Source organism: Merops nubicus, unplaced genomic scaffold, assembly GCF_000691845.1.
Source record: "Merops nubicus isolate BGI_N331 unplaced genomic scaffold, ASM69184v1 scaffold29367, whole genome shotgun sequence".
Classification (NCBI taxonomy): domain Eukaryota; kingdom Metazoa; phylum Chordata; class Aves; order Coraciiformes; family Meropidae; genus Merops; species Merops nubicus.
In genome coordinates, this window is record NW_008620055.1 from 7479 (window position 1) to 28470 (window position 20992).

The 20992-nt window shown below is 45.3% G+C and overlaps 1 protein-coding gene across 1 annotated transcript in view; it reads right to left on the reverse strand.

The window, feature by feature from the left end:
• Positions 1 to 20763, reverse strand: part of KIAA0195 (KIAA0195 ortholog) — a gene marked incomplete at its 5' end in the record, with an annotated part of 23811 nt that extends 3048 nt beyond the window's left edge. The window contains 18 exons of the mRNA XM_008944008.1: positions 275 to 413; positions 979 to 1064; positions 1456 to 1533; positions 2016 to 2205; positions 2704 to 2812; positions 4267 to 4366; positions 5269 to 5384; positions 6023 to 6161; positions 6361 to 6542; positions 7741 to 7958; positions 9197 to 9299; positions 12319 to 12492; positions 13229 to 13544; positions 13713 to 13922; positions 14168 to 14332; positions 14933 to 15037; positions 16879 to 16935; positions 20647 to 20763. Coding sequence (XP_008942256.1) covers positions 275 to 413; positions 979 to 1064; positions 1456 to 1533; positions 2016 to 2205; positions 2704 to 2812; positions 4267 to 4366; positions 5269 to 5384; positions 6023 to 6161; positions 6361 to 6542; positions 7741 to 7958; positions 9197 to 9299; positions 12319 to 12492; positions 13229 to 13544; positions 13713 to 13922; positions 14168 to 14332; positions 14933 to 15037; positions 16879 to 16935; positions 20647 to 20763 — 2604 coding nt within the window. The remainder of the gene's footprint in view (positions 1 to 274; positions 414 to 978; positions 1065 to 1455; positions 1534 to 2015; positions 2206 to 2703; positions 2813 to 4266; positions 4367 to 5268; positions 5385 to 6022; positions 6162 to 6360; positions 6543 to 7740; positions 7959 to 9196; positions 9300 to 12318; positions 12493 to 13228; positions 13545 to 13712; positions 13923 to 14167; positions 14333 to 14932; positions 15038 to 16878; positions 16936 to 20646) is intronic.
• Positions 20764 to 20992: the final 229 nt, after the last annotated feature.

Genomic DNA, 20992 nt, shown 5'->3' on the forward strand with positions numbered 1-20992 from the left:
AGTGCTGAGTCTGTGAATAGGGGACAGGCAGGAGGATGACATGGGCATGTCACTGGCCCAGCCTTCCCTGCCTGAGCCATCAAGGAATCAGTGGCTGCAAGAGACAAGCAGTAGTACAGATGGGATGCTGCACTGAGGAGCTGCCCTGTGTGCACCGTGGCACTAAGGGCTTCCCTTCCTGTCTGAGCCAGGCTTTTGGATAGCACGGCTCATGCCATGGATCAATGAGCCAGGCGAGCTGGGAAGGCACAGGGTCTCAGCTATGCAACAACACTGGGACAAAGTCAAGGAGAAAAATGTGTGAACAATTGTAATCTGGTGGACCACCTACCTTCTTGGGAATGGAAGTCAAGTTTTTTCCTGTTGCCATGGTCATGATGGAGCTGTGGGGAGGTTTGCCCAGGAGTGAGATGCTGGAAAAAGGTAAGTTAGTCTCTCAGTTAGAAGTTCAGGCACCAGAGCTATTGGTTTTTTGTATGTGTCTCATATTTGAACTTGGATAACCTTCTCAGACTGCTTGGTGCATTGGCATTTTTCTGGTCATTGTCTTAAGCATATGCTGTAAAAGGTGTCATTCATGGCAGCTGCACAGAGAGAGAGAGGTGATCTCCACAAGTGTGATGGGGTAAAGCCCACCCGTGGCACCTTGACCTCTGCCCCCAGTCTCCAGGCTCTCCATCACACTCCAGCCAGGGCAACAGTATCAGGATTAGAAGGTGATTTTCAGCTGGAGTTGCAAGCCCCAAGATAACAGCAGCTCTAGGGCAGCAGGCAGGGCTAACCCAGCAGTACACAAATGCTCCTACCTGTGTTTCCAAGCACCTTATCAAAGCAGGTGCTTGGAATAATCCTTGCAGCCTTCTTAGCATTTTGTGGGTGATGTCAGCTTTGTCTTGACATGGACACAGTGAGGCTGTGGGACTGGTCTGTGCATCCTGTGGGTGGGAGGCAGGATTCCACCCTGTCTGACAGACTCACCTGAGCAGCGGGTAGCAGAAACAGGAGAGCCAGACGATGTCTGTGGTACTGAGGATGGGGGGCAGCTGCACCAGGCAGGAGAGGAACTAGACGGGAACAATCCAGAGTGAAGAGCGTGAGCAGTGCTAGGACAGTCTTGCTACCCAAGATACCAGTGTCCAGTGTCCTCCCCCAAAACACCAGGCTGAGCTGGTAACTTTGCCATTGTCTAGCCCCTCCACATGACTCAGGCTGCTGGGGCAGGTGCTGCTTTTCTCAGAGGGAAAGGGTTTGAAAAGAAACCCCTAGAGGGTCTGGGAGAAGGGTCAATGCAAGCTGAGATCACACGGTCTCTGCAACTTCCCCAAACGTGCTGTGTAAACCTGACCGAAGGCCACCTTCCCCTCTTGCAAGGCTGTCCTGCTACAGCCACCCATATCCATGCTAACATGCCTGTCCTCTGAGCTAAATGCTGTCCTCAGCCAGGCCAGGACTCACCTGAATGACAACCAAGGTCAGCTGGCACTGCAGCAGGAAGAGGAAACACTTGCGGATCCCGTACGTTGCATGCCTGGCCTGGAAGGAAGCACAAGCCCTCAGAGCCCTTGCTGTGATGGGAGCAGTTACCAGCCAAGAGCAGTTCTTGGCAGGCTGGGGCAGAACATGTGGCCTGCAAGAGGAAGTGGGAGGGGAGAGGATCTGGACACATTGTAAGCAAAAGGGGAAGATCTCTAAACCTCCTGGCTTTTCTGGGGTAACACTTCTCCCTAGAGCTGCACTGTTGTGTGGCTAGGGATTTCTGCAAGTTTATACTTTATCCTGTTGATTACTATTCATGTTCTGCTGCCACAGGGCATTGTTCCCAAACCATCCCCTACACTTCAGACCGTAGGGCCGGACAGGAAGAGTATCTCTGTTGTGCTCCCTAAACAAAGGGCAGAGGACACAAGCAAAGCTAATGCTGGCAGCCTACTGTGGGCAACTCAACACAAATGCTCATGTGAGCTCCTGGCTTTGCTCTTTGTGAGCTGCAGGCAGAGGGGATGTGCCTGGCCTACCTGCTCTATGAGCCTGATGATGCTGGTACTCTCCTCTTGGCGGAAGGACATGGAGCAAGGTAGGCTGTTGAGCTGCCCTGAGAGCTGCAGTGGGGTGAGCTCATCAGAGCCGTGAGTCATGGTGGTGCTGGTGGCATAGCCAAAAGTCTCCCAGGAGCAGCGGGATGGGTAGAGAGGGTCCAGTGCTATACTGCAAGGACAACAGGGGAGCATTAGCCAAAGTCCTCATCTCGGAGGAGAAACTGTTTAACTGCAGGCCAGCCTGTAAAGTCAGGCTGTGCTGTGCCATGTCACCTCTATCTACCTTGCCTGTAGGAAAGTCCTGAGCTATGACATGAATTGAGGAACAATCTCCCTATACTTTGTTATTCCCAGAAAATAATGAACATATTTGGGTTTGTGGCTCAAGGTCAACAAACCAGCTGATCCAGAGGGGCATTTCCACTGTTTCACTCAATGCGAAGCATCTGTAATGCAGCAGTTAGCTCAGTATGTGGGAGTAACATCTTTTCAAAAATGGAGAGAAATATCTCTGTCAAGGGATCTAGGCAGTTATCCAGCACAAATTTGTCTCCCCTATGGAGACAAATGCAGCCAGTGATGGACAGAGCAATTGTGAGCATCCCGTGGCTAGGCACTCGCTAAGCTCAAGGCAAAGGCAGCGGGAGGAGTGTGGATCCTGCCCCACCTGATATCACTCTGCAGGAAGAGGCAACTGTTCCTCAGGTTGGCAGAGCTTCCCAGGCAGCAGGTCACCTCCCCGTACTCCTGCATGATCTTGATCATCTCACACATGGCTGCAAGGGGACAGCAGAAACACATTTGCTTATCTCATTATGCACACAAAGCTGCAGTGTTTTCCTTTCCAGTCTGGATAACAGTCAGATCTTTTATAATTACCCCAACTGATATTCATCAGTCCTGTAGAGTGAGATCCAAAGTCAAAGTACACAATTAGGCAGCTAATTAATTGCAGTCCAAGTGCCCTGTATACCTGCTTCCTGCAGAAACTGAGCTGGATTCACAGAACTGTGCCCCCGAGATTTGCATCTCTAGCACATCTCTATCAGACCAGGGCTGCAGGGAGAGCCAGGGTGTATAATACATACAGCCTCAGCATCAAATGGTCTTGTTAGAAAAGAGAAGAAATTAAATAAACCTAAATAATTGAAACCTGAAAAAATACACGATTTTCAATTCTGCTCAGCAGCACATCCCTCCTTTTCCAAGTCTAAAGGACCAGAGGGAATATAACAAACCACTCCAAAAGCAGTGCTGCATTCAGAGCCAGCCCCTGTTCTTGCACTCCCACCACTACCTTTAGCCTTCATCAATCTTCTTATCAACACTCTCCCAGGGCCTCTAAATCAAAGCTGCTGTTGGATTCCATTTTTCATTTAGCTTTGTGCACAGTGCTGTGTGTATATGAATATTTTAAAATGTTCAACCCACCCATTGGAGATTCCTGTGTAAGCAACTTATCTAAATGACTAGTGCACCCAGATCTGCAGCTCAGTGAGGGGTTAGATGAAGTGGGAAACTGCCACTTCTGTCAAAAACAAAAACAGAGGAAACCTACTGAGCACTGACTGCTTAGGCAGATTGGGCTGCCACTGGTTCTCACTGGCACTCTGTAAACTGTGCCCAGGGGTTCCTCAAATGCCAAATCACAATTTAGATGCTTAGAACCTCTGCTGTAGAGTGGAGAGGTATTAGCCAGCTGAGCACTCAGCCCCTTCCTGAGATGAAATAGTATCTCAGAGAGATAAAGAAATTTTGTCCTTTCTGGTTTCTGTAATGTAAAACTCTGCAAAGCAGCAGAAGGTGTTAACAGCAAATGCCAGAGGAAAATTCTTCTGGGAAGTGATTTTTGAGTTATATTAAGGCAGTGAGGGCTGCAAGCAGAGATCAAAGTCTTCTAGCACACTGATAATGCTTATTTAATAAAAGGCAGTAGCATTTTGGATGTTTGCTTTTGTGTCTCTTATGAATGCAAATTGAGAAGAGTGGTTCTTAGCCCAATTCTGTAGCTAGGGAACAGCTGCATTAAAATGCAGTTAACACCTGGCTTCCCACAGGCAGCAGTAGAGGGTCATTAATATCAAAGGGTCATTAATATCAAAGTGTCCTTCTAGATTTCTGGGCTGTATCCCCTTCCCTTCACCCACGTCCACAAGCAGATGAGCCAAAGCAAATGGATGGGGAAGGGATTCATGGGGAGTAGGATTGACCCAAGCTCTGTACCACTTACTCTCTGGGGTGCAGTCTGTGAAGAGGGGCACCAACAAAGGCACATTGTCTATGTTCTGCAGGTGAGGTCTCACCTGGTGGATCCCCCGTGGGAGTTTGGCCTGAAAAAGACAAACAAGAGACTAAGCAGGGGAGTGTGTGTGTGAGGGAAAGGCATTTCAGAGCCAACTGCTGAAATGAGAATTAGGATTCCCAGAATTATGCAACTTCATGATCAGATATGAACTGATGTCCCTGCAGACAGAAGCTGGCTTTTCCAAGCCAGTGTAAAGAGTCTTCTGTTATAGTTCTACACTGACAAGCCAAGCTGGCTGTGCTTGTCCTCAGAGTTTGTAAGATCAGCAGGATAAACTTGTGCTCAAGGTACTGTAGGGACTTTTCACCTGAGTGGAAAAATGTAGTCAGAGACTATATGCTGCCTACCATCAGTGAGATCTATTCCAATTGCAGCCACATCAACATACAGCACAGGAAGGGTTCCTGATTTTTAAAACCAGGCCAGATAGGTCATTATTTTTTTAAACCTGCACCTATCTCTGATACTCCTGTAACCTCTGCTAAGCATGTCTGAGTTCTTTGAGGCAGGAAGGGCTTGTCCTGCACTACGACTACGGGGCAGCACCAGTCATAGCTCACAGCTGGAGGAGAGGCAGTTTCTTCTGTCTGCATGAGTGTGGGGATGTTCCCACTCCCAGCCAGCACAGGGGAAGGAGACCCAGATGGCCTGAGATGCAGCTCTCAAGGCTATTCTGTGTGTGGTTATCTCCATTCCTAAATTCCTAAACTCCGAAGAAAATTAACATTCAGCAAAAGCAATCAACAGAGATTGATTCCAAACTTCCCAGGCTCTAAATAGCAAGCTGGAAGAGGGTGGGGGAAGTGAGGAGTCCCAGTGCAAACCAGTGAATCAATCCGCTTTAAAGAGGAACTCCCTTTGGTTTTAATGAGGTGATACTGCTGACCATGAGAACAGCAAGAGGTGTGTAGGCAAAGGGGGCCTCACCCTGTTACAGTCCTCCAGGAAGCTGGGGATGTCGCTGTCGGTCGGCTGAAAGCTGATGAGATCCGAGTGCCCTTCCTCTTCCATCAGCAGGAGCCCCTCCACATCATCTCGAGAAACTGGCACAGGGAGAAGCAGCATAAGCAATATGCACAAACCTGCCTCTGTCACCCCTGTGTCACCCACACGGTGTATTCACGTGGCACTGCAGAAGCCAGGAAATGTGAGGCCTGGTTTTCTAGGTTAGCAACACTTAGATCCCACTCAGTCATCTAAAATGCAGTATTTTTAGATGACTAATCTGCTCAGAGGTAGATATGTGAGCCTAGTCTCTGCTTTTGAGAGATATGACAGCTTATCTGTTCTGCTCCCTTTTCTTCTTCTAGGGGAAGAAGAGTAAAGAAATCCCACCTGAACTGAGAAAAAAAGAGCAATGCACAGGTAAGAGACCCTCAGTGGCTTGACCAGGGCCCCAGCAAGAACCAAAAGTGCTAATGAGCAGTTGTAAAACCATGGCAGCTGGTGCACAGAAGGATGTTTAGTTTCCAACAACTGCAGTACTGACTGGGTGGAAAGGTTCTAAATGTAAGGTGCTCTCACTCACACACCCCCCCTCCTCTCCGGCCCATCCAGTTTTGTGCTCAAAGCTCTGAAGGATCAGGTATCTGGTGAGGACACCAGGAACCTATGAATGGGTTTAAAAGAACCATCCAGGAAACACGTGGCATTCAAAGTGGCTTAGGCAGAGTTCTCTCACCCTGATGTAGGTCATCGTGCAGAGAGCCAGCGTGGCTGGGGCTAGAGGGAGGGATCTCTGAGCCAGGCACATCACCATTGGGTGTTAAAGATATGTGGCAATTCCAGCCGGTCTCGAGACCCATCTTCTCAGCAAACACCTGCAGGTGAGCAGACACAAGATTTTAGTGTTGCTGTCCAGGCCAAAATACTGCAGACCAGTGCCAGATTGGAGCATAGGTACCTTCTAGACCCCTCAGCTAGCCAAATCAGATTAACCTGAGATTGCACTGAAACTAAACTCTCCAGTCAGACAACCAGGGGACGTGCGAGTTCAGGGGATTCACAGAGGCAGCTTACCTTGCTTTTGAGCTCATCTTCCAGGGAGAAGTAGACAAAACGAATGCAGGCATTGACCAGTCCATCAATGAGGCGGACAATGTCCAGACGAGCCTGATACTGAGATGAGACCATTCCCATGAAGATCTGTCCACTCAGAGCCTGGATACAGTCTTCTTTCTCCATCACTTCCCCAATCCCTTCTTCAGGCATGCAAACGACATGCAATCACATTGAGACACAAGGGGCCACGTGTGCATCAAAGTACACACGGCGGGGGGAGAGGCCACCAAGATAACGCCCAAGGACCCAGCATCCAGACACAGAGAAACATGCAGATACGCACATAGGAGGGCAGGTAAAGAGAGATCCATTTGTCCCAGCATACCCAATCACAGAAGTGGTTTCAGGACATCCCCACATATGCCACCAAGGATACAAGTGTGAAACAGTGAGCATGGAAAGGAAAAAGACAAAACAGAAGACGGGGATCAGTCACAAGGAAGTGGGGCTGGAAGGTAAAGGATGTATGCTGCATAATGTTCACATGTGCATTTTAAACACATCATACTGTGCTTAAACAACATGGTGAGTCTAGATGAGGCAGAGTGGCATCAGAGCACGAGGGGCTGATGCAAAGGAGCTGGACCCTGTTCCCTCCAGCGACATCGCAGACGCTCCCAAAGAGCCTGCAAAGACTCTTTGACAGGGTTCCTTCACCACCATGTCAGCCTGTGACGAACAGGAGCTGGACACAGCAAGAGGAACAAAGTAATAAAACACTTTGCACACTTGCAAAGCGTGCCACAGGTGGGACTGAGAAGTGTTTTGAAAACACTTGGCCACAACCGCCTCTCAGCTGTTGGAAACCCCACTATTCACATTTTACAGAAAGGGAGAGCAAGGCAGAAAGAGATGAAGACCAGTTTTCCTGGAGTTATGTAGCCATATGTGCTTATTTCTCAGTTTCCATTGCTCTTCTGGAGGAGATGTACAATTCACCTAGTGGGAATCAGTTCCTTCAGCACAGCAACAAAATCCATCAAGGGAAAATAGCTGCATACCACCATACATTTAATTTCTCTGAAAAACCCACTATATGTGATTTCCATAAAATTAGACTAATAGCAAACCAAGTATCAAAATAACCAGAAGTCTTGACTCTCAGTTGCCTCCTTTAAGAAACAGACTTCCCACAAGCAGAAGAATTTCTCTGCAAGCTTCAATAACTTAACTAGAAACATACCTACCAGCTGCTTCATCAGTATTTCCTCTGGAAATGCATCTACTTCAGAAAACCACTAATTCTCAACTTCCATCTGCTACTCTAAGTAACAATGTTCTTAGAGCTCCAGACTGATGAAAAAGCCAAGGACCTTCTAGAGAGCAGAGAAGACATACCATCTGAGCTCCAGCTATTCCTCCGGCTGCTCTGTTTGATGGGGGTTGTCCCAGGGAGGTCACAGCAGGTGAAGATGGCACTCTGCCCAGGGACCTGCACCAGTTCTATGCACTTGCCATTGAGCTGGGAGGACAAGGCACAGTGCATTGGCTTGTATGCAAAGGCAGAACAGTATCCCGAGAGGCAGGCTCGCTGGTAGAAATCTAACACCTTCTTCCTGTGTGAAAGAGACAAAAAGCAGACAAAGTCAGCTGAGAAGTGCTGTATTTCTGACAACGTACACCACAGTTCAATGCAGAAATCACAAGTTGGTTATCTGGAAAAAAGTGTTTCACGAGAAGTGCTGAGACTCTGAAAAAGCCTTTCCTTACTGCTCCTGCATTCTCTAAGCTGCAGGCACTACAGGGCAATAAAAACACACATTCTAACACAGGCAGTGGTGAATGTTTCTGTTTGCTCATCTGACAGATTGAGGAGTATGAACACAGCACTCTCTGAATACACTTATCAAAATAATATGCTCTCTGTGGCTGCTAGATGACTCCAAGGAAGTTCACTGCATGGCAGCAGGAGCTTAATTCATCAGAGAGAATTTATCTGTAGGGAGATAAACAGCAAGGTGGGAACTGATAACTCTGATTATAATACCTATGGCAAAGATAGTTGCAGTAACAGACTTTTCTCCTATCCCTTTTTGCAGTTGGGGTCACAGGAGCTGGATGCAAAGTCTCTGATTCACCAATATTCAGTCACTGGAATAGTGTAAAGTTCCTTCTCTGTGTTGAACTCAGGAAGGAAACAAATTAGGCCATACTTGGGTTTTTTCATTGCCTTCTAAGATGATAAATATTCCAAAAAGAACCAGTGGGAGTTTTCTTACACCTGAGGATAAGGAGATTTAGAAGAACAATGTGCTGCTAGTCAATGATACTAAACATTACTGGTCTGCTCTGCTAACTGGAACAGAAATTTAGCCTGTAGATGAAAATGCAACAGACACTATCAGATATTGCAGCAGGACTAAAGGGTGTGATGCATTGTGGTGGACTGGTTTGGAGCTGTCAACAGCAGGCAGAATTGATCACTTTGCATTTCATGTAAGACAAGGCATTTGTCTTGAACAACAAAAATTCTCTGCCCCAAGCATATGACCTGATTAAAATTAACAATCCTACTACACAGTACAGTCAGAGTCCACTTATAAGAGGCCAATATGTTAACAGAGGCAGTAAGAAGTGCCTCAGTCTTACAGTCCAACAGATTGACTGTTGCCATCTAATCTCTTACATTGTTAACAATTAATTCTAAGCAAAGACAGTTCATGTTCAAAACCTACTTGAAGCTTCTATTAAATAGCTTAACAAGCATCAGTAAAGGGAACTTTAACAGAGTGACCAGGTTCCCTCTGCAACTTATCTGCAGCTCCTGAATGCCTTAAATGACAAAGCTGCCCACCTGTCAGAGCCAGAGAGGGGGTAGATATCGGTACCATCCCAAAAGTCTGTGCAGGCCTCGAGGATGATATCAGCTGTCCCATGAGAAAACATCTGCTCAGTGCCTGAGGTGGAGAACAATGAGTCAGCATCACATGTCCAGGCCCCCAGGAAAGGGATATCATACCAACTGCTCCCTCAGGCTGTTAAAAGCCAGTGTTCCCGCAAACTGCCTTGATGCACTCCAGACACCCTCTTTCCTCTGTTGAAAGCCTTTAGTCTCCATTGACAAATTATTCAAGACTAGATGACATGTATTTAGCTGCTAGTTGTCTGACTGCAAGTTCAAAGAAGGCTGTGAGAAAATGTGAGCCACGTAGTCAGTTCCTATTCTCCCCTTATACTGTGTAACAATCCTGCTCCTACAAAAGGTGGGATTAATACCTTGCTCCTTTATCCAACAGAGCAGAAGAAAAGATATTCCCATCTGCCTCTTCTCATGAGCATACAAGCACCAGTGATGAGCCTACGGGGATCAAAGTCTACCAGCACTGGGAATGGGATGCAGTTTTTGGCCAGGCGTGGATCTAAAGGGTAAGAGCTATTGAATACCTTCCATTCAAGAAGCAGAAAATAATTTAACAGTGTGAACAATCAGATAGCAGCCTGTCTCACAAAGGCTCCTGAAAATGTGTTAAATCAGGATGGGTCAAAAGTTCAATGTAACAGACTAAAAAAAATAACTCATGTTGTGATCAGGGAAGAATTGAAAATCGATGAACACCACAGCTTGTCCTGCTTTTTTTTGTTTCACTACTTTAGTCTTTAATACGGGCTTAAAATCAAACAGAGGTGTTAAAAACTGTTTCCCAAAGGTGTGCAACATCACTTGTCTGATGCAGGTCCCAGGCACAGGACACAAGTTAAAGTGTGCAGGGCTGTCTCTCCCTCCACAGGCCCTGCTCCCTTTCATTTGCACTGGTACGTTAACATTGCATGCACGTAGGCTCCTCTGTCTAGGCTCCCTCCTCCAGCTGCTCTCTGACTTTGCCCCCAACAGCTTCAAAGCTGATCTAATGAAAAAAACATCACTGCCAAGAAAAACGAGCCCAAAGACTTCTTGGAGGCATTGTTGCTGGCTGCAATTGCTCACACTAGCTGGTGAAATCAAAAGCCAAGAATATCCACTCGTGCAAACCAGGCAGGGACCTTCAGAAACACCAGAGGATTTTCCAAAACACAGCAGCTCTCTGCTTTCTGCTATAAATAGTCATCACACGCCAAGTTTATCAGCATAACAAACTTCCAAGGCGAATATGAACTCCGTGTGAAAGGAGGAGCCTGTCTCAGGGACACAAAGGAGGACTTGTGCAGACCTCTGGTTAATTTTATTGTATAAACACCTCATCCTTCCCACCTTGCTCCTGTGGTCGGATAGTCCTTCCTAGGAACTACAGAAAGAAAGAGGTTTATTGATTCAGGCAAAACCTATGCTCTGGATACAGAGCTTGCAGAAGACCACGTGCACAGACAGAGGTACGTTCATGCCTGATAGCAATTGCAACCCACTTCCCATTCAGTACCATCAGCACCCCCCATGACAACCCTTCTAGGGGGTGGAGGACAGTGACAGCACGCAGGATAAACTGGATAAACTCAGCTGTCACTGCCAGTAAAGTGAGCTCAGCCTCTTCCCTTCCTACATGAATGTGAGCACCAGGATTTCTTTGGCACAAAGGAGAAAACTAATGAGCAGGCCAGGGAGTATGAGTAGCCATTTGTGACTGCTGGGGCTCATCAGGAAGAATCAAGCTGAGCCAGGGAGGCAGAGCAGAAGGAACTGAGGATTGCAGCTACAGCAAAAGAAGACAGAGGCGATACCAAGCCATTTTCCTCCCCTGAAGATGCAGTGAGCCCCTCATTTCCATGTGGTTACTGTGGATTTGGGATGAACACTGCCAGATGGCGAGACACGTATTTCAATGGAATCACCAGGGAACAGACAGATAAGCTACCTCCCATTTCTGCTACAGCAGGAGAATTTATTATGTATCTGACTTCAGCACATCATGAGAGTGGGTAGATTCGAAGATTTATTCACAAATAATTCACAAATCAAGGGAGGTTAGTTATGATCATCTGGTCTGACTCTTCTGTATCAACAGACCCATTTGATTTCACCCCATATTATCTGCATAATCCATTATTTCTGGCTGTACAGATTTTAGGAAGTTTCAAGGGACAGGACTATCACGTGAGAGGTGTTCCAATGGTTAACTAACCCCACGGGCAAAATTCTTCTTAGAATTTACTCTAGACAGAATAATCCAGGTCACACACGTATTCGTCTGAGCTCCAGCCTCTAAACTAAACCGTTTAAAAATGGGGATAAGGAGTTGAAATGAGGCAACATGAAAGGTTTTTCCCTACGTTAAGAATCTCAGCATCAGAAAAATTCTTGCTCACAAAGGCAAGATAGAGGCAATCAGGACAAAAGAAAAAGCTCCTCCTCAGATGAAGATAGGAATTTAGGAAGAACTGGGCAAGAGAAGACAGTTTACCTGGTGAATCTCTGGCCAGCTCAATAATCATATTTCTGATTCAATACTGAACATATGTTTACTCCAGAGAGCCAAGTACAGTCAATTTAAGGTATTACAAAGAGACTAAGAGCTCGGACAGGCAAGCTGCTCAATCCTGCTGAGGTGCTTTAAGGCCTGCTGGTGCCCAGCAGTATGGCCCTGCCATCCCAGACCATTCCTACTAGAACAGGAAGGAGGAGCAGCGGAGGTCAGCACAGCTTCAGGTGCTATACTCATGGTCACCATGAGCTAGCACAGGATTTCTGTGATTTCTTATTAATATGCAAAATAGAAATAGAGTATGCAACAGACAATTCAAAACGAGAACAACTTATTATTTGGGTTCTCAGAAGGATGAGCATCACTAGCTAAAACCCTGAGTAATATTTAATTAGTATCAGTTGCAGTATCGGTTCCACGACCATAACGAAGTCTATTCAAAACCCAATAAAACCTCCACCTTACTAAGATAATGTAAAAAAAATATTTTTGATTCTGGATTTTCCCCATGGAAAAGATCCTCCCATACCGAGTGGATGCCCAAAGAAAGGGGCAGCCTTACTGGTAGTGGTGTCCTTCACGAAAAGGTTAATCATGTGGCTGAGGGGTGGTCTCCTCTTGGTGATTGATGAAAGCTTCCCTAGGATTGTTTCCTTAACCATCTCATCACTTGGCAAGCGGTACAAGGCCAAATAGTTCTCCTGCTTGAAAAGATCTTTAGCACCTGGTGTGAAACCTGAAATGTGAACAGAAGGAGCAGAAAAACTGACTCTAACCAAAGCAAAAGAAAGGTTCTCCCTCCTGCTTCTCTGCCACCCACTTTGCCTAAATCCATTCTGACAGCTCCCAGCAACAGGTAGGTGAGCTGTGCTCACTGTGCATCCTCAGGAAGATGGCTCAAGATCTGTGATGAAAAAAATTGAGGAGGACTCAATGTTATTAGTAATGACAGCTTTCATGCTTCTGGTTCACTGAGGAGAGCAACTATGACATTGAAGGTCAGGCAGAGAACTGAGTTCAAGAGCTTCCAGAGTTTAATCTTAGTGTTACCTCTAACCTCTTTTCTCTCCTATGCCTCAGTTTCCCCACCTATAAAACAAGCTGAGGTACTTCACATCACTTAAACTCCTGGTAAAGCATCACTGTAACGACAGGGCAGCTATCTCTCCAGTAGCAAGTATTCTTTTCCTTCTGATGAGATTGGCAGACTCGAGCCAGAATACCAAGCCCAGCCTGGGCTGGCTGGAAATATCCTTGATGACATTTGGTCCTTTGATAGTGTCTACAGTGTCAGAACTTGCCAAAAGCAATCTCTTTAACAGGCTCTTTTGGCAACCAACCAACAACAGTCAGCTCTGTAATTCCACCTTCTCAGAACCAGGACTGGGGAAATATTTTTCTTGTGCTCTCTAAGGATTAAGTGTCTATTGACAGCTCTGATTTCCCTGTCTGCTCATCCGATTTCTCCTCACCTATGAGCCTGGCGAGCTCGCAGAGGCCCCAGGGCACGTGGACAGGCAGCACAGCACTGTGAGTCTCCTGGAGGGCGATGTTGCAGAGGTGGTCAGAGAAGCGGCACAGCCGCTCCGTCACGCTGGCGTTGCAGAGGGTCAGCAGCACATTCAGGCCCAGAGGCTTGAGGGAGTTCAAGTGTGTATGCCAGTTGGAGTCATCAAACTGGATGCAGGAGGGGTTTTGTTGGTCTTGGGACAGGCTAAGCATCTCAAGGTGGTAGTCACACACAAAGTCTTCAGCCTCACAAGCCACCACCTCACTGTCACCAACAACCTGGCCCAACAGACAGGAAAATACTCACAGGTTACAATGAATACAGCTTAAGCCTAGAATCCTGCAGGGAACTCCCAGTTAAATTCCCCAAAGGGGAGACTCTATGGGTTTAAGTCTGTCTTATAGCTCCACAGAAGACTACCTGTGTGCTCCTTCAGTATGTCTTACCTGAGCATGTTCCTCCTCTCCACCCTCCGTGTCCTTGCTAAAACTCACATTGGACCCAGAGGGATGCTTGCTTCTGCTGTTTGGCTTTCGGTGGGCATGGGCATCAGGGGCCTTTGGAGGGTCACTAGACCAGTTGTTCCTCTCTTGCTCATTGGCCATGTGGACTGTATCTGCCAGGGGGCCAGAGAGCAAAGCATCTCTCTCATGGGGCTGCAAGAGACCAACAAAAAAACCCACTGGTGATTCAGTGGTCAAATGTGAGCCACTGCTGATTCACCTGCTGTTTCAGGACTCCTGTAGAAGAGGATCTCATCCTTGCTGCCTCTTTATCTTTTAAGCAAATTATGGCACGGGACTTCTCTACAAGCAAAGGGCCCCCTCTGTAATACCATGTTGTTTGTGTCAGCCAAACTATTAAAGCCAACATACTACATTATGGATTACAGATCTCTCACCTCGTCTTCCATCTCAGGATGGCAGAAGGACCGTGTAGAGAGCTCATCAGTCAGATCTTCATGGCTATCATGAGGTGGTTCCACCTTCCCACTGAAGAACAGAACAGTCTCTGGGCTGGGGTTTGGCCAGGAAAGAATCCCCTGCTTGTCTACACAGCAGAGCACCTAGAACACCCCCAAGAAAGCAAAATCTCAGTGAAAACATGTCTCAGGGTTCCTGTTAGTTGAAGATATCATAAGTCTAATAAGCAGATGGGAGCACAGACAAGGCCCTCCTTTGCCAACCTCCAGTCTTAAGCAATTGCACCCAATAACCCTCCATGGAGTCTGAGAATTCCTTCCTTTAGCAGGATTGATGGGCTGTTTAACACCAGTTTAATCTCAGGATACTGAAAAACTAGGCATGAAGACTATGGAAAGGAAACAACTACTCAATCTGTTTAAATAGCTAGTACCTTATCAGGACCTGAAACAACTGGCTCTTGAACAGGAGTCAAGAGGGTTATGGGATCAGAACTAGAGCTAGAAAACACAGCCATCCTGTTAGATGTCACAGAGTATCTCTAACCATTGTTTTAGCCTGGAAATATGCTGCTGGGACAAGATAGTTTTAAACTCTTCTACAAAGACAGGTGCCTGAAGGGTTGCAAATTCCAGCGCAGGGAAGTGACTGCTAACAGTCTGTGCTCAGGGAAGGACAACACAAATGGTGATAATGAAGCATCCATGTAGGGCTCCTCCTCCTGACAACCCAGCCATACTCACAGTGACAGATCCCAGACTATGGAGCAAGCTGGAAGTAAAGCTCAGAGTTGGGGATTTGCCTTTCACAACACAGAGGAAGTGGCTCCAGATGCAGCGTATCATTTCCTGCCAAGGAAAGCAGAGGACATCAGCCAGTTAAAGACCCACTCAGTGAAAGATGAGGGGAGAGAAGGAAAAAAGGGAGTATGACATTACCTGCATTCAGGTTCAACACAGTGATACACTGTAAGTTTAACATCGGGCTCCGTGGGAACCTGTTAACTGATACAGTGCTGATGTTCCCAAGGGAAAGGCATTCCTTCCCCCTTCCAGAGGATGCTAACAGACAGTCTGATTGTTGAATTCAGAATTCACTGAAAATACCTTTGTCTATCCAAAAACACAGCAAGTGATTTCATTTGGAGTGAATCAGTTGTTTCCTCTTAGCATTTTTTACTAAAGTAACTCCCATCCCCTTGGATTATTGAGTTTGAGGCCTTAAGCTTATGACCACCACGCTGCAAATGGGGTAACTGGAGTCACTGTGGTGAGGTGACTTGACCAAGGTTACTTACTGAGGCAGTGACAACGTTGGAAATAAAGCCAAGGTGCTCTGACTATGCCATCATTACAAATGAACTGTAATCAACACAGTAATAAACTGAAAGAAGGGGATAGTTTGCAAAATTAAAATGTCAAGTTGGCACTCTTCATCTTCCACAGGAAAATGTTTCACAGGGAGTCTGGATGACAGCAATCAACCCAAGCACCAGAGCTGTACATTTTTGTACGTGCACTCCTAAAGCCAGCAAAACCAGGTTGGCATTACAGTGTGATTTTACTGCTTTTTAGCTGCTGTTTTGTAATGCTGTCACTGCAGAGCACTTCCCCAAAGCTCCTTAGATCAAGACCCTTAGATACTAAGGGTCAGTACAACCATAACCTCAAATGCAAAACAATCATGAGCTATCACCAGGAAGAAAAAAAGCTCTTATTTAAACCAGTTTCTCAAGCAAAAATGTTACGAGGTACAAAAAGAAAGAAGCATTTTCAACAAGGAAGGTCAGCTCAAATCGCTCCCATTTAACACTGGAAAAACATCTCAGTTAAATGATGAACTGGCACAGAAAGACAACAAAATACTCAGCAAAAGAAGCCTGTGTGTGCATCCATGTGCACTTCTCTGTGTGACTGGGAGCAACTGATTCTTATAACATCTAGGGATTTTTAATCACTCCTGGAGTCCATCTGCCTCCTTAGGGATACAGGAATCTTAAAGCCAGATTAGAGAGAAAAGTGTCTTTCCTCTGCCCACCTCTTTAATCTGGATGATGCAATTTGTAAAGTGGCCAGATGCAGTTCCTCCCTCAGAAAAAAAAGGTATGCTGAATGTTTATGTGCCCCAGCTTTGGAAGCACTAGTCATGTACTTAAGCTTGCTAAGGAGCCTATGGAACAGGACCAGACTTTTAAAAAGCCCAGACTTTTGAGCATCCCATCCTCCCCCCTTCACTTTTGGCCTTGGTGCTGACAGCCATCCCCTCTGTTCTTTAGTTTTGGCTTGAAGAAAAGAGTTTTTTCTGGTACAAGCAAAATACTTCCCTTCTTTCTGACACACACCATAAAGAGTTTATTTTACTCCTGGAACAGGAGCACTTGAAAGAAGTACTTTCCTCAGGACAGAAAAAGTTGATTTCAAACCATTTGCAATATTCAGAAAAGCACAACTGGACTCAGTATCAAAGTCACCTCAATCTCTGGTCAGCAGAGCAGCCATTTACATGGGAAGATGTATGGAAAAGACGTGCAACCTGCATGCATAGCAAATTAAAGCAGCAAATGAGTGACAATGGACAACTGACACAAGTATAAAGGGTCTAGGAACAAGCAGGAGATCAGAGAGGAAGGGAAAGGATGTAATGAAGTTCTGCAGTGAAGATGGAAGAAAACAATTCATAATAATAGTACCTGAGAAGATACCATCTCTGTGTAGCTGCTGAGAGTGTCCTCTGAAAACTTAGCAAGCTGCAGCAAGAGAAGAGACCAGTTACTATAATCGTGCTCAGAAATGTGTCATGAGGAACATGCTTCCCTAAATACCGGGCCTTCAGAGAGAAGAAAGCAGGAGTCCTACTCTGTGGGAATTGCTGTACCAAGGCAGACCAATAATTCATCAAAGCAATTAAGTCTTTAATGGACTACATCTGTATCTACTTGTGAAGCACAGTCAAAGTGCTTGGTGCTGTACACCACAGAAGAGCCCATGTCATTACCTAAACGTCTACAGAAAAAATAATAGCAATTAGACCCAGAGGGGGCACTTTCTAGGTGGCTATTTTTAGACAGAAAGAGCCAGGATTGACTGATCTGCTTTTGAGCTATATGGGTCAGTTAAAAGAAGGGAGTTAGAGGAGTGGTTGTAAAAGCAGGTGCCTGGAACACGAGGGACACGGACGAATGAGGTGATATGAATGGGGTGTGGATAAGAAATGAAAAGAAATAATAGCAGGCCACTATCATGGGGCTCTTGGAATTACACTGAGGAATTTACTGAAGTAAAATCTGTGCATCCAGCACAAAGGAATTCCTCAGCAGACATAATTTTGAAAAACAGTTAATTTAAGTACATTCATAAGTGACTATGGCACACACATTTGTATGTAAATAAAATGTCACCCCAAATAGTAATGCACGTATCTGTCCCTTTAAAAAGGATCAGTTTAACAAAGCTGAAAAAAAGCCAAGACAAATTTGTCAGAAATAATTTAAACTGATACCTATGAAAGATAATTAGGAATTGTTTAACAACAGTTTATGAAAGTTTTAAAAAGCGACATTCCCATAGTAAAAATAAAAAACTCCAGTTCTGAATGGAAGTGAAAACAGAAGTAAAAATTAGCATAAAGTAAGGAAAAATATACCAGTAGGTAATTAAAACCAGCCTGCTGCTTGTCGAAGACAGTGAAAGTATAAATGGTATTGCAGGCAAGGCAGCCCTGCTAAATAAATACTGCTCTTCCTTATTCAGTGATATAATCATACCATATGATAATTATGAAATATTTTCCATTCTAACACTAGCTACTGAGAGTAAATATGTTTAAATTAGTAGGTCTGGACAACTTTCCGACTGTTACTGCTGATTTTGCACGAGGCTTGGGGCATGGATTACATCCCAGTGCAATGGAAGGAAGTTAACGTGGTGCCAATGCCTAAAAAGGGGAAGGAGCACAAACTGAGTTACCACAGGACCCCAGACAGACTCTGATTTCAGCCAGATTAACAGAGCAGCTAATATGAGACTCCATTAGAAGAAAAGAAGTGGAATAATACAACCAGTGCCAAACACCACAAGTATATGAGTAATAAATCTCATCAAATTATTGTGATATCTTTTTAGACAAAATTACAAATTTGACTGACAAAAGTAATGCTTTTGACATAGACCATTTGGTAATTTGACTTGATACAAAATGCTTTCCTGGTCTTATAAAAAAATTCTAGAATAACACTGGAGAAATAGGGCCCATGTTAAATATATTAGAAACAGACTACCTCCAAATGGAACAGAAACTGAGGAATTATTTGCAATAGGATGTGTTATTAGCTCAAGCAGATACAAATTCTGGTACAAAACCTGAAAGAAAACTAAAAAACCATTAATGATAAAGGCTGTAAACTATATAATGTCTGGGGCAGAGTCCAATAATAAAGAGAACAAACCACTGTTATGGAGCAATATGGACTGCTTGGTAAATAAGCAAAAACATGCATACCAACAGGCACAGAAGTAAGGCTGCATACCTAGGAGCAAAAATGAAAAGTGGACTTACAGGACGAGGACTCTTAGTAGTAATTGTAGCTCATCAGCTGAACAAAGCCTGGCCATTTAAAGCAGTGGCTAAAAGACCTAATATGAGCCTTTGTTGTACTAACAAGGGAACATAGAGTAGAAAGTCCAAATTATTCTGAAATTTAGTACAAGCACAACTGTTACTGGAACATTTTGTGGGTTTTGGAGATTCATTAATTCTACAGTGATCCTGAAGCACTGGAGAAAGCTAAAAGGAAAGCCAAGAGAAAGATCATAGGGTCGGAAAATACGCTTATACCGATTCGAGGGGCTTCAGCTGTTTATTTAACCAAAGAGATGGTAAAAGGCAACGTGAATAGCTGCAACAGACCAGAAATGTGACTGACATGCTTTTAAATCTAGGAGACAAAAGATGTAAATGTTCCAAGTATTGGAAATCAGATACTACAAAAATTCCCACTCAGACAAAATGCCCATTTCTAGCAATGAAGGTAAATCATTAGTGAACCAACCTATCAAAGATGGTACAATGTTTTCAAACCAATATCAAATTCCTTTCTAAAAGGAACGCTGCTGTGGTCCAACTGTAGTAATGCAATTTGAGGCAGGGTCTCATCTGGGAGTGACACTGCTTTGTGTCCTGCAGGATGTCTGACTAACCAGGCTCAAGGGTCACCTATGGCCTTGAAAAACTGGGAATAAAGCAGCTTGAACATGACGGGAGAGGACAGAATGTGGAGAAGAACATCACACAGGCCAAGTGGCTGGAGAGGAAGAGGGCCTTACCTGCTACATTTTGAACAGAGTAGAGAGAAGGAAGGAGTGAAATAGAGAGGCCAAGAGAAGGCTGCCCTAGTCAAGAGGGAGAATGACCAAGGTATCACAATGGCTGTTCTGCAGCAGCAAGGATGGAGGATCATGTTTGAGATGTCACAGAAAGAGCTGGCTGGACAGAGTGAGTTGCCTGGACAAGAAAAAGGAGAAGATAGGAAAGAACACAAGGAAGGTGCAAGTATGAGTGACAAGGCAAATGGATATGTTGAGAATGAAGCAGGGAAGCTGATGTGTGAAGGGAAGGAGCAAGGCTGCAAAGACAGAAACCAAGTGATGCTGAGAATGAGTGGGAAAGGTAAAGTGGAGAAAACACTGAGAAGAGATGGTAAAGGTGCAAATGACACTAAGGAAGGGAACATGTCCACACTCCAAGGACACAGGCAGCTTAGTCATGTACAACCTAAAGGAAAAAGAATAGAAAACACAGACCCAGGGCTACAGAGGCCAAGAATGGACAAGAACAGGAGAGAAACTTTGTCTAAGTACAGGCATAACAGAATTCAGCACAGAAGACAAACGTAGCACAGTGCATCTCACCAACACTGCTACCAGAAGAGAACAAGACACCCAACAGCACATCCAGTTCAGGATCACACACCCATCAGACTACCAAACTCCACTCCTGAAACCAGCACAACCACCAGAAATTCCTCTTATTCCCTGATCCACTGCCCCAGAGTCTCAGGAAAGGGCTGTTCAGCCCACACGTTAAACAGGGGATTGCAGAGGATCTCATTTATCCAGTTCCTTCTCAATGGCTGAACATTCTCCAGTTATAGTCACCACAGAGCATTTATCTCCATGTTGGCCTCTTTGACAGATTATATTTAGGTGATAGAAAGCACATGCCTTGAAGAGATTTATAGAATCACTGGAGCTGCTATCACCTTGGGATAGCTGTAGACAGGTTGAAAAAATTAAAACATCTGTTCGTGAAGCCACACTGTGCTCCAGGGACAGGGCATAGCTGGGAAAACCAAAGATCCAAAGCTTATACAATTACGTGCACACATCTGCTGCATTTATTGTGCTCACATCACAGAGCCCTTCTTGTCTCCTGGAATGGTTTGACGTGGAGAGATACATACCAGTGAGGTGGATGAGGCCTTGCTCATCTGGGCCAAGACTCTGGCTTCTCCAAAGGCTGTAGCAAGAATCCACAGGACAGGAAATAGCAACGGAAGGATGGGGAGGACACCATTCACCTGAAAAAAACATTGTCATCACCAGCAAGTGCAGAGACAATAAGAAGTCACACCTCCCATGTCATCTTTTCCACCACAGTGAGAGGATGGGCAAAAAGCAAAGGCAGGAAGGAAGGAGACTGCGTGCACTGGAAGCAGCACAACACAGGGAGAAGAACAGGAGGGGAGACACTCACACCCTTAGGTGTTATTAAAGAAGAAGGCCACGAATAAATCACACCAACTTGCA